Source organism: Rana temporaria, chromosome 5 (genome assembly GCF_905171775.1).
Source record: "Rana temporaria chromosome 5, aRanTem1.1, whole genome shotgun sequence".
Taxonomy (NCBI): domain Eukaryota; kingdom Metazoa; phylum Chordata; class Amphibia; order Anura; family Ranidae; genus Rana; species Rana temporaria.
The window spans coordinates 359,266,295-359,279,956 of record NC_053493.1 but is presented as its reverse complement, the minus strand read 5'-3'; the positions used below and the strand labels follow the sequence as shown (position 1 = coordinate 359,279,956).

Here is a 13,662-nt window from a genome sequence, read left to right as displayed (position 1 = left end):
TGAAAAAAATAATAAGAGCCTTAATCGTGATGGAATGTGGGGGGGCAGTGGAATAAGAAAAAGTCGTTTTTAAGGGGGAACCACCGCTTTAATAAGCTTCTTCTCACCACTTCTTAGAGAACCAGGCCGCTTTCTATTTCTCCCTTTATGGAGTTTTGTTTTGCCTAATTTGGTTTTAAACTCTTTTTTAATAAAATTTTAGGAAAAAATATAATACAAAACAATTAAAAACACGGGTACAAAACAAGTAAACACACTAGTAGTATTCCTAAAATAAGCACACAAAAAAAACAACATTAAAAATCGAGGGGATTCCACGTACCCCGCCGTATGCATACAATTACCAGTTTACATTACATAGAAAGTAAAAAAAAGGAGGTATGAGACAAACCCTACTCTTTAAGGAATGAATACCTTTTCCAGTCTTCCTCCCGACTGTGGTCTAGAGTCCATCCAACCTCTCTGTTTAGACCCTATGTACCCACCCCCCCAAAAAAAGGTACAAACTATTTATATTATTTAGGAGGGAAGTACCAGGGGGTCCCGATGTGGCTACCTCCCTGATTCTACCCAACGCTTCCCATTCTGTGCTCTATTTCCCTTCACCGCCAACCTTCTCAGCCACCTATTGATCTAGTCCAGCCCAATTTTGGCATTCTAGTTCTATAAACATATTGCCCTTAAAAAAAAAATGTGAGCTATTTGTTATTGTTTATGGGTTATTCTCAGGGAGAGCCACCTATAGCTGCCATTTCTATTTCTTCCTGTGTGGAGTTTTGTATTGCCCAACTTGGATCCCTTGGGGCAGATCCACAAAGATCTGCATCGGCGCAGCGTATCTAAGACGCTAAGCCGCCGTAACTTACTTGGCATAAGTTTGAATCCTCAACAAATTTGCGCCGTAAGTTACGGCGGCGTAGTGCATCTCTCGCGGCGTAAGGGCGCGGAATTCAAATGCGGCGGGTAGGGGGCATGTTTAATTTAAATGAAGCGCGTCCCCGCAGCAAACGAACTGCGCATGCGCCGTCCCTAAAATTTCCCGCCGTGCATTGCGCTAAATGACGTCGCAGGGACGTCATTGGTTTTGACGTGAACGTAAAAATGGTGTCCAGCCCCATTCACGGACGACTTGCGCAAACGACGTAAAATTTTCAAAATTAGACGCGGGAACGACGGCCATACTTAACATTGAGTACGCCACCATATAGCAGCTTTAACTATATGCCGGAAAAAGCAGAACGGAAACGACGTAAAAAAATGCGACGGCCGCGCGTACGTTCGTGGATCGTCGAAAACAGCTCATTTGCATACTCGACGCGGATTACGACGGGAATGCCACCTAGCGGACGTCGAAAAATTGCATCCGAGATCCGACGGCGTACGAAGACGTACGCCTGTCGGATCTAACCCAGATGCCGTCGTATCTTGTTTTGAGGATTCAAAACAAAGATACGACGCAGTAATTTTTAAATTACGCCGACGTATCAGTAGATACGCCGGCGTAATTTCTTTGTGGATCTGCCCCCGTATGTATTTCAGGAAAAAACGTTTGAAAAAAAAAAAAAAAAAAACGGGTTCCAATCCTTCCCTACTCCGTAAAACAAGTTTTGGCTATGCACACAGTTTAACGCTAATATAAACCACTGTGGGTGGTGTGAACCTCCATATACTGGTTGGCGGTTTAAACCTTACAATGTTATTAGTATGGTACACTGCTAATGTCTGGGAAATGCCCACTTTTCAGGGGTTTTACAGCTAGAATTTAATATTTAATAGCATTATTGTGAATAACCAATCTTTTTTTATTTCTTAAACAGAGTAAAAAGTCAGCTTTAAATGAATTCCAGTTAGTACCTGTTAATAATAAACCAGGCAGCTGTCAAAATCCCAGCCAGCCAGGTGCCACTCATCATCCAGCTGGTGACAAATAAGGCACCGATATATATTCCTTGTAGGCCAAATATGATTCCGATGTAGAAATATACGGGGTCCACGGCACCCTGTGAAGAGACCAGACACAGTGGTAAGAATATCTGCACTTTGTACAGGAGAAGAAACAATCTCAGTTCTGTCTCTGTGATCGATTCCAGGGAACCCTTCCCTAGAGCATTTGGTCACATAAAAGGCCTCACACAGCGACAAAAAAAAAAAAAAAAATTAATAATAATAATAATAATAATAATAATAATAATAATAAATATAAATATATATATATATATATATATATATATATATATATATATATAAGCGCTGGCGAGAAGAATTAAGGCTGCTCTGTGCAAAACCACTGCCCAGAGCAGGCAAGTATATATATATATATATATATATATATATATATATATATATATATATATATATATATATATATATATATATATATATATATAAAAAAACGTACCTGCTCTGTGCAGTGGTTTTGCACAGAGCAGCCTTGATTCTTCTCTTCTCGCCAGCGCTCCTCCCCCTTGACCAGTGCAATAGCAAGTCACTTACAAAGGGGGCAATGGTGTGTGCTTACTCCAAAGCCCTGCTCTATGCATCCATACGACCCAGAGCCACAGCTCGGGCCCACCCCCACTCTCTCCTCATTGGCTCACTGGCTGTTATTGGCTCCCACTGCTGTCTCGGCCAAAAGGGAGTCCTGGGACAGTCAAAGCACTCATACACACAGCTGGATCAAGAGAGGGCTCAGGTGAGTATTAAGGCCCATACACACGATCTGACTTTTCGAAAACAACGGTCAACAGATGTGTTTTATCGTACAATCCGACTGTCTGTATGCTCCATCGGACAAATGTTTCCGGGTTTTCAACGCACAAATGTTCGATGTGCATGCTCTCAAACTTTCCGACAACAAATGTCCGATGGAGCATGATCCGATCGTATGTACACAAGTTCATCGGACTAAAGTATAAAGTACAAAACACGCATGCTTCGAACCAATGCTAAAAATCAGACAATAGCAGAAGTTGCCCAAAGGGTGGCGGTAAAGAGCTGAAAAGCCACGTTATTTGGTGAATGTTGGCTGAAAAAGTTCTGCCATGATTATGTAGAACAAGTTCACGGTCAACGCCCTTTGAACAAAAATCCACGGATAAGTCCGATGGAAGTCTAATCGTGTGTATGAGGCTTAAGGAGGGGACTGTGGGGGAAGCAGCACACAAGGTTTTTTACTATCACGCTTAAAAATGCATGAAGGTAAAAAACCTTTAGCCTTTACAACCAACCACTTTAACTTTAGCTCTCCTTTAAAGTGGTTGTAAACCCCCCCTTTCACCTTGCTCCCATAGGTAAGCCTAGATTAAGGCTTACCTGTAGGTGCAAGGAATATCTCCTTAACCTACACAGTTAAGGAGATATTTGCAGTATTGAATGCACCGATGTCTACGGCACATGTGCGCCGTAGACAACGGCGCGGGAGGGATGTCATCGCCGCTCCGGACAATCACAGCGCCGGTAACAGGAAGAAGCTCCGAGGGGACATGGCGGCGGCGGCCGAGGAGAACTTCGATCTCAGGTAAGTGCCACATAATGAGCTAGTATGCTGTGCCTTTCTCTTGCAGGGTTTTTTTTTTTTATATATAAAAAAAAAAAAATTGTGAGGGTTTACTTCCTCTTTAATGACATTTCTAGGGAAGTGACCCTGAAAGTTGTAGAATTTACCTTACTACCAGACATGTGATACAGGGCACTGGCTATGAGCTCCGGGTACAGGGTCATCTGCTGGACAGCATTGATAGTCTTCATGGGCACAGTCCTATTGTTATAGGCCAATTCAAATACACCTGAAATAAAAAGCACATCAATTAAAATTCAGAGGCAAACAAGAATAGTCCAAAACAAAGTTAAGCTAAGTATCATGTGTTTGATAGATAGCTAAGAGTTCTAGATTACTATACCTCTTTCAAATGACGGGGCTCGCAGCATGTCTTTATAAAATGAATAGTACACGGCTCCATCTCCCTGAAAAGTGATTTCTCGTTCAAGATCCTAGAGAGGAAATAAGTGCAACACAGTGTTAACTATATACCCATTTTATTTTTATTTTTTATACCCATTTTAAATCGGTATTACTAGAACTTTGCTATTGTTATTCCTGTTCCCTATAGAATTCTTTTTTTGATAAATGTTCAACCTTGCTCTGCAAAAATTACAAATGGAGGCAAATGAGTCACTATGGGCAACAAGAAGCGTCACCTACCAAAAAGCACTACACCACAATCAGAGTATCAAACCTTAAAAGAGAAGTTTTGTTTTTCTACCTAGGTGGATGCAGCATCGATCTGATGCTACAGTTGATCCCAGTCGGCTTTAAGACTGAGAACTGAGCGATCAAACACTACTGATCGCTCAGTTCTCAGTGTTCCATCACCAGCACTCTGCTCTTCCCTAACCCGCCCCTGCACTCACCTGAAGCACTGGGCTGTGTAGGGGGTGGGAGCAGCTGGCTCAGTCTCTCAGAGGCTCACTGAGAGGCTGAGCCAGGCGACGGCCCATTGCTGGGTAGATCTGGTCCATATGATCATGATCTTTCCACAGCATGGACCGGCTCTGTGACATCAGCCGACCGTGGGCTTCAGCCCGCTGTTGGCTGAAAATGGGTCACAGGACTGTAGAACGAACTGCACTTCTGTAATTCATGGGAGAGGTACAGCCAAACAAGCTTTGGTTGTACTTCTCCTTTATAGAGGAATTCCAGATACAAATATTTTATACATAGTTATATCAATCATGGCCAATGTTCCTGGAAGCCGGAAATTAATGAAATAGACACCGCTCCCCATTGATCTCAATTTTTTTTTTTTTGTAAAATCTTTATTTGTGAATGGCATAGCAATACATCACAACTGATGTTGTCAAAAGCGTCTTACATCAAACAATAAGCCATCTATATACGGGTTTTCAACATAACATAGAAAGAAAAACAAGGCTGTCTTTGAGAAAAGAGAAGGAGGGAGCAACTAATCCCATTGGGACCCATTACTTATGGTAGTATCACAGGGAGCCTGAGGGTCTGAGGGTCAGGCACATTGATCTCAATTTGCTTCTGGGTTCAGGAGGTAAGTCGCTCTGCTTTGCATTTGCAGAAGGAATCCTCCGATTGGATGAGGTAGAGAGACGGGGTGGTGACATCACTTCAGTGATTTCCAGATTCCAGGGGCATGCAGCAGGAAGGATGGTGGTATGTACAAAGTAACATTGGTCCAAGCTAGTGCAAAATTTAACAATGATAGATGAAATTCCTCTTTAAAGAGTAAATAGCTCTTACTTTTAATTCTGATCTAGAGATATTTCAAACAAGAGATGTGCCCCACCTTTACAATCATGACGTCATTACTGCCGATCTTTTCCACTGGAAGCTGTGTCACACGCTTATGCCGCAATTAGGCTAAACCAATGGACCTCTCCGAACTGTGACTGGTGCACCACAATCTACAATTTAAATTATTTACCCTAGATTGTGGTGATCAAGGGACCCTCCGCTTCTCCGATTAGAGAGGAGATGCCCACTAACTGGTGGTTAGTTTTGTACAACACTTAGTCCAGGAACCCTATTTATATAGCTACCTTGATGATGAGAGAAAGCACAATGAGGGACATTTGTCAGAATGCCAACATTACTGGGCTTGGCATCCAAATACACTTTTGCACACTGGTACCGACTAGTATTCCAGTATTTCTCTCTCCCTCAGTTTTTCTCCATCACACTAATGAGACCCCAAAGCTGATGGAAAGAGGCAAGGGAGGGTCAAACAAGGATGATATGCAGGCAACTGACATACTCATCAACTGATGATGTCATTGGTTATTAGATTGTAAGCTCTATTGAGCAGGACCCTCTTAATCCTCTTGTATTCTATTGTATTATAACTGTATTATCTTTCTTTTATATGGTAAAGCGCTGCATAAACTGTTGGCGCTGTATTAATCCTGTATAATAATAATAATAGGAGGTTAGGAGGTTGGCAGCTAGAAGGTTGTAATGATGTACAATGAAATCCTGTGACTTTGTGTAACTAAAAAGGCAGATTTCATCCACTCACTGACTTGTAAACAATTTTGGGGCAATTTTTAGGCATTTTGCCTGGGCACCCTGGTTGAAAAAGGCTGCTTTATACATTGTGCTGTACGTTACATACTCAAGACTACAACAAACCATACTCTGCGCCAGGGCCGATCCGCCCTATAGGCTCAATATGCAAGCCGCCTCCTTCCTCCTCCCTCCCCCGACCGCCCGTGTTTCGTCAAATTAGGCGACCCGTCAGAATGTGTAACGGAACCGATGTTATGTCACTGCCATCTTGCTACACCCCGCACTCCTCCATAGTAAAGATACACTGAGAAGGAGGAAAGCGGACATCTTGTTACACACACTGGAGTTTTGCATTGTACACTTATTTTTAACAGTAAAGTGAGTTTATATAGTGAAATACAGGACTTAGAAGTCTGTGTGACTGGTTACATGTTGAATTTTGAAAGCAGCAAACTTCAGATTAGCAAACCTATGAGATGAGAAGGCTTCCCGCTGCTTTTACAATCCAACATGTAACCAGTCAGACGGACTTCTAAGTACTGTATTCCACTATATAAACTCACTTTACTGTTTAAAATAAATGTAAAATGCAAAACTCTGGTGGGTGTAACAAGATGTCCGCTTTCCCCTTCTCAGTGTATCCCTACTATGAAGGAGTGCCGGTTGTAGCAAGATGGTGGCGACGGAACGTCACTTCCGTTCACATTCTGACGGGTCGCCAAATCTGATGAAACACCGAGCCAGGAGGAGAGAGGAGCGGGCATTGCATATATGCCCAGCAGGGTTCCCAGCGTGAAGCCGAAAGGCTACACTGCCGGGTACCCTTACCCGCAATGACAGCACGCGACAGGTGATGGAAACACCAGCTGCGGGTGCCGACATCGCTGGACTCCAGGACAGGTAAGTGTCAATTTATTAAAAGCCAGCAGCTGCAGTATGTGTAGCTGCTGATTTTTAATTATTCTCTTTGGGCGGAACACCACTTTAAATTCCTTCATTCCTTTCAAGAAATGGACACACTTTTGCTAGGTTCAGACAGACTGCTATGGACAATAACATCACTTAATTTTGCACTATTTTCACATCAAAGTAACTTGGATGAGAGAATTCATAAGACACCCCAAGGCCCTGGTCAGAAGCATGTGAAAGCATAGCTGTATATTACACTTCTCTTTTATGTTTTAAGCAGTTAGTAGATAAAAGGGAGAATCGAATACACGCTACTGAAAACATACTTTCAATGACGAAACTCGCTCTATTACATCAGAAGCATTTCCAGCCAAATGACTCCACTAGAATCTTTGGTTATTAGGGTAAGGCATGTTTAAATAAAGATAAAGGATAGCTCAAATCTTTTTTTCTTCTAATTAAAAACAGCTTTGCCCTGGCCTTTGCTGACCCCTGGTACCACAGGTAAAACATGGTGGATTAAATGCCTGACCTAGTGTGCCACAAGCCTTGTTTACTTCTGGTGTCCTGAGGTCACAAAGTCGCCAGCTCTAAGTGGATCCTTAGGACAGCATTTATCTGGCCGGCAGACCTCTGCAGCATAAAGAATGTTTCTTGTGAACTCAAATAAAATCTAATGCTTGTGAGGCACTTATGCTAGCCATACACTTGCAAATTTCCCCATGCATGCTAAACAGCATATAAGGAGGTGTCTACAATGCTGGATATTGTACTGCAGCACCCATGGTGGTGCGAGTACCCCAACAGTAACTGCATCTGATTGGATGCAGTGGCTGTTTGGCTGACAATTTTCTACATCTGAAGTCAACAAGTCAGGTGGACAGGGTCTCCTATGGCTCAAATCTTGGTTGACCCAGCAGAAATCAGCTGAAATTGGAGTCACATAGAGCTAGCCTTAGGGTGAGTGACCCTACACAAAACTACTATTATTATAATACAGGATTTCAATAGCGTCAACCGTTTGTGCAATGCTTTTCATTAGGGCAAACCGCACATTTACAATACAATACAATACAGGAGGAATCAGAGGGAAAATGAAAGTACAGTTGTTATGTGGAGGCAGGATAGGCTTCTCTGAAGAGAAAATAAATCAGGGATTGCCTAAAACTGTACAGAGTTGAAGATAGTCGGACAGATTGGGGTAGGGAATTCCAAAGGATAGGAGAGGCTCGGGAGAAGTCCTGGTAGACGAGCATGGGAGGAGGTGACGAGGGAACTAGAGAGTAGGAGGTCTTGGGAGGAACAAAGAGAACAATTTGGTTGGTATCTCGAGACTAGGCTAGTGATGTAGCTGGGGGCCAAGTTGTGGGTGGCTTTGTAAGTTACTGTTAGTATTTTGAGTTTAATTTGTTGGGCTAATTTGTTGGGCGAGTATCAGCTAATGAGTTAAAATGTGATTCCGCGCTATGGATATTTTAAATTGGCAGGACTTGCATTCCTAGGGAGTTGAAAAAAAGAAAGGACTGCAGCCTCTACGCGTTACGGTCACCTAAATGAAGTAAAAGTGTATGAAGAAAAATGGTAGAAGATTTGGCGCTGTTCTATAATTCAATTAATAAATTTGGCATAGTAAAATATTAAAAAAAAACGTTGATATCATTAAAGTGCATACATGCCTGTGTGCAATGGTGGAAAGTGCCCAATGTTGCAATAAATAATTTGCAATCAAATATAGACCACTGATGTGATCATATACAAGTCCATATGGAAAATAATCACAGAATCTGAATATTCCCACTCCTGCTGAGTGATATAATACATGCTAGTAAACAAAGTGAAAACAAATGTGCAATCAAATATAGACCACTGATGTGATCATATACAAGTCCATATGGAAAATAATCACAGAAAATATTCCCACTCCTGCTGAGTGATATGATGCATGCTGGGTGCCTTGTGCCCGCACTAATATATATATATATATATATATATATATATATATATATATATATATATATATATATATATATGTATGTGTGTGTGTAACAAAAAAAAAAAAAGAAATAAATTACTGACACAGTCCTCACCTCATCAGTGACACCTATCAGTGCTGCATATTAGTACCACTGTTACATGACATAAAAAAAAGTATTGGTAATCGTTATTCGCGAGTACTTGAAATCCCCTCTCTTTTCCCCATTCTCTCTGCAGGGCTTCTGGGACAGATCAGAGCAATTCTGATTGGTCAGAGCCGGCACAGAGAATTTCCCCCGATCTATCCTGGAAGCCCTGCAAAAAGAAGAAGGGGGAATTTCAAATTCACAGATTGCTACACCAGCTATGTGGGCACTGACAACTCCATTACCAATGGAGGCAAGTACAGTGGGGACCAGGGGGTAGGGAGGATGTAGGATGTTAGTTCACCTTTTCATTTTTTTGTGACAATGTGAACTAACCCTTTTAATTAAAGTTCTTGTGCCTGTCACTCAGCTTTAGAGTGTCACAAGAGATGCAGGATCTCACCACTTCCTCCACTGTACCGCTATCTCCTATCATTTTGACTTCCTGACAAGTTACTTGCTGCCTCTTGGTACGGATCACAGCGACAGATAAGCCTTGCAGAACTTCAGCAACTAACAATATTCTGTAGAATTCTTACCCTCCGACTAGAAAACCAGAACTTGCGCTCATGATACGTGGATAGGTAAATTGCATACATCATGCCACATGTGACCATTAACAGGCATCCAACAAACAGCTTTGCAAACCACTGCACACCTGAAAAGATGAAAGAAAAAAGTACATGAATGTCTATTTATTCTTTTGAAAAAACATCTTTGACAACAACTTCACCCAAAAAGCCGTTCTTCACAGGAAGCTTCGTGAGTCACAGTTGTTACGGGACCCGGACAGCCTTACTAGTACTGTAAAGCAAGCTTTGTGGGTTCACCATGTCATCTGCCCTCCATTTGTCTCTCTTTAGTGACATAAAGTATCTCACAAAAGTGAGTACACCCCTAAATATTTTATTATATCTTTTCATGTGACAACACTGGAGAAATTACACTTTGCTACAATGTAAAGTAGTGAGTGTACAGCTTGTATAAGAGTGTAAATTTGCTGTCCCCTCAAAATAACTCACAGTCATTAATGTTTAAACCAGCCATCATTAAATGGCAGCCCGCAGTCCATCAGATCGCCAGTGTGTTGCCGTATTTCAGCAGTTATTTGCAAGGACAGTGAAGTCGCGTTTGCACCCCGCCTCTGGTTGCTGGGACACCGTTGCGTGTGGGGGCCCACATCCTCCTGCGGCTCTCACTCCCAGCTCCTTCCCCCAACCGAGCCACGAGTTGGGGCATGATGTCACGTGCGCACCCCGCCCCTCTGCTGCTCCCGTCTCGCCTCTCCCTCCTTGCGAGGTATGATGCAATATTCCATGCAACTGGCTCACTGCAAAACTGACTGCAACCTCCGTTTCGAGTTCTAGGAGAAGCAGTATGCAATACAGGAGAAGTATGTCATAAAGAATATTTTTAGGGTTGCACCGATACCGGTGATACAGATTTTAAGCATTTGCACGAGTATCGGTAAAATACACCAATACCTAAAACTGATACTTTCAGACTTGTTTTTGTTAGCCGTCAGCGGGATTCTCCCACTACCTGGGCGGTGAGATCACAATGGGTGGGGTCTTCAGAAGATGTCAGCGGATGGCCGTACCCCAGGACTATATGAGTAAAGGCACACGTCGGGAACACACACACACACACACACACACACACACACACACACACACAAACAGTGGGAGCTAGTGTTGGGAGAACTGGAGGAAGAACCGGCAGAGGAAGAAGAACCGGCAGAGGAAGAAGACAACAGAGAGAGAGAAGAACCAGCAGAGGAAGAAGACAGCAGAGAGAGAAGAACCAGAGGAAGAAAAACCGGCAGAGGAAGAAGGCATCTGCACAGCGAGAAGAACCAGGAGGAAGAACCAGAGAAAGAAGAAATCAGCGCAGTGAGAAGACAAGCTGGAGCTGCTTTAATAAAAGACTTGTGTACTGGTTTTATTTTTTACATTTTTTGGGGGGTGAATGTACCCCATACTCATTTACTTAGGGTGGTGGGCTGAGATCTGGGGCCCCCCTTGTTAAAGGGGGTCTCCAGATTCCGATAAGCCCCTCTGCCCACAGCCCCTGACAACTACCACCCAAGGTACTTTGGGGTGGGGTGGGGGGCCCCCCTGCCCCAAAGCACCCACCCCCCGCACATGTTGATCCTGACCTGCCAGGGTGTGTGCTCAGATAAGGGTCTGGTATGGATTTTTTTTGGGGGGGGGGGGCACTCCATTTTTTATTTTGGCGTGGGGGTTCCCCTTAAGATCCAAACCAGACCAAAGGGTCTAATATGGTCGAATCAAAGTCAGATTCATTGAAGTCGCATGGAAGTCAGACATGAAGTCGTACGACAAAGCCGGAGTGGAAGTTGTCCAACTTCCATGTTGTACCAGTGTGAACCTGGCCTGAAACACTAAGGTAAAAAGAAACCGTGCATCTTTCGGTTTCTTCATCTACAGTCTCTGATTTTTTTTTTTTTATGTTCCTCGGTTTAACCCCTTATTAACCCTTAATTTACTCTAATCAGCCTCAATGAACGCCTTATTCTCCTCCATTTCATTATAATTTTTAAGCCGATTTCTTTTTTGGTTCACTTCAATTTATAAACCATTAATAATTACAACTTTTCTTATTCGTTATTTTTACACATTTAACATATATTTACATGTTTCACATTGAAAAAAAAAAAAAAAAAAAAAAGCACAAAATGAAAAAAAAAAAAAAAAAAGTTTATTTTTCATTTGTAAATAAGTTTTAGTTGCTTTGTACCATTGCTGGCAGCTGAAGTGCAAGCAAAACTGTTGCGGCAGGTATCAGTATCAGCGAGTATTAAAAAGTATCAATTTTTTGTAGCTGCAACAGTAAGCAGATATTCCACTATTCCCTGTACAGATAAAGATGGCAACTTTAATGATGTCACCGGGAAAATGGTTCCGCCCACACGCTGGATGCACATGCTCAAATCAACACTCCAAGTGAACACTATTTAGTATAACCACTTGAAGACCTAGGTAGTTTCTGGCTCTTGTGTTTACATGTGACAATCAGTTTTTTTTTGCTAGAAAATTTCTTAGAAACCCCCGAACATTACATATTATTCTTAAAGCGGAGGTTCACCCTCAGAGAGCACATTTTCCCCTTAGATTAATGCTCGTTTTTCCTAGGGGAATCGGCTAGTTGTTTTAAAATATGATCCGTACTTACCGTTTACGAGATGCATCCTCTCCGTCGCTTCCGGGTATGGGCTGCGGGAATGGGCGTTCCTTCTTGATTGACAGTCTTCCGAGAGGCTTCCGACGGTCGCATCCATCGCGTCACGATTTTCCGAAAGAAGCCGAACGTCGGTGCGCAGGCGTAGTATAGAGCCGCACCGACGTTCGGCTTCTTTCGGCTACGAGTGACGCGATGGATGCGACCGTCGGAAGCCTCTCGGAAGACTGTCAATCAAGAAGGAACGCACGCTCCCGAAGACCCATACCCGGAAGCGACGGAAGAAGATGCATCTCGAAAACGGGTAAGTACTGATCATATTTTAAAACAAATAGCCGATTCCCCTAGACCAAACGAGCAGGAATCTAAGGGGAAAAGGGCAAACATTAAATAAATGGGTGAACTCCCGCTTTAAAGCAGAGACCCTAGAAAATAAAATGGCGGGTGTTGCAATTTTTAATGCCACATTTTATTTGCGCAGCAGTTTTTCAAAACATAATTTTTTGGGGTAAAAAATATACTTTTTTGAATTTTAATGCAACAAAAATAACACAATACATAACTCAAATTTTTGGTAAAATATAAAGATAATGTTATGCAGACGAAATGAATAACCAACATTTCACGCTTTAATATTGTGAACACGCGTGCAGCGGTGGCAACAAACTGTGTACGTTTTACTATCCATAGGCAACGCTTTAAAAGCTTTTACAGATTACCACTTCAGATTTACACAGGAGGTCTGCAGGCATCATCCCAGTATAACCACCTGAATTCCAGCAACGTGACGGTATGTCCCTGGTTGTCCATTGGATTAATGTTGCTCAGTTTTGTCAACTCCAGGTTTATGTATTGTGAATTTTGGCAGGTACTCTTCGACAAGCACAGGCATTTTCAAAAAAGTAACCATCACTGAACTTACCGCACCCATGCTTGGTACAATAATTGTATTGTGAGACACAGCTATAAATGGCTGGACCCTGTGTAATGAACACTGAGCTTCCTGCAGTTGTCCAGGATAACAGACCCTCCTATAGAGTTGAAGTGGCCTCTGTGTGAAATAATGAAGACTTCTTTCAAGCTTCATGCTCCTGAGAACTGCTGGAGCGGATCAGGCTGGATACTGTGCTGTGAACTACTCTACAGCCACATACAATGGCCGGTCTGTATATGGCAAGCAGTGCAGGGTTGTGTCTTCACCAGGATTACAGGAAAGATAAGATGACTGCTGATGCCCCAAGTAACACAAGACACCAGGATATTACAAGTGTACATTTCTTCATTTATACAGTCACGCTCAAAAGTTTGCATACCCTGGCAGAAATTGAGAACTTTGGGCATTAATATTGAAAATATGACTGATGATGCCTATCAAAAGCTACTATAAAAAGGTAAATA

General features: G+C 42.5%; 1 protein-coding gene across 1 annotated transcript in view; it reads right to left on the bottom strand.

The window, feature by feature from the left end:
* DPY19L4 (dpy-19 like 4) overlaps positions 1 to 13,662 on the bottom strand; it is a 77,768-nt gene that overhangs the window by 46,309 nt on the left and 17,797 nt on the right. The window contains exons 4-7 of the mRNA XM_040354691.1: positions 9,603 to 9,721; positions 3,900 to 3,990; positions 3,664 to 3,785; positions 1,855 to 2,000 (exon numbers count right to left, since the gene is read on the bottom strand). Coding sequence (XP_040210625.1) covers positions 1,855 to 2,000; positions 3,664 to 3,785; positions 3,900 to 3,990; positions 9,603 to 9,721 — 478 coding nt within the window. The remainder of the gene's footprint in view (positions 1 to 1,854; positions 2,001 to 3,663; positions 3,786 to 3,899; positions 3,991 to 9,602; positions 9,722 to 13,662) is intronic.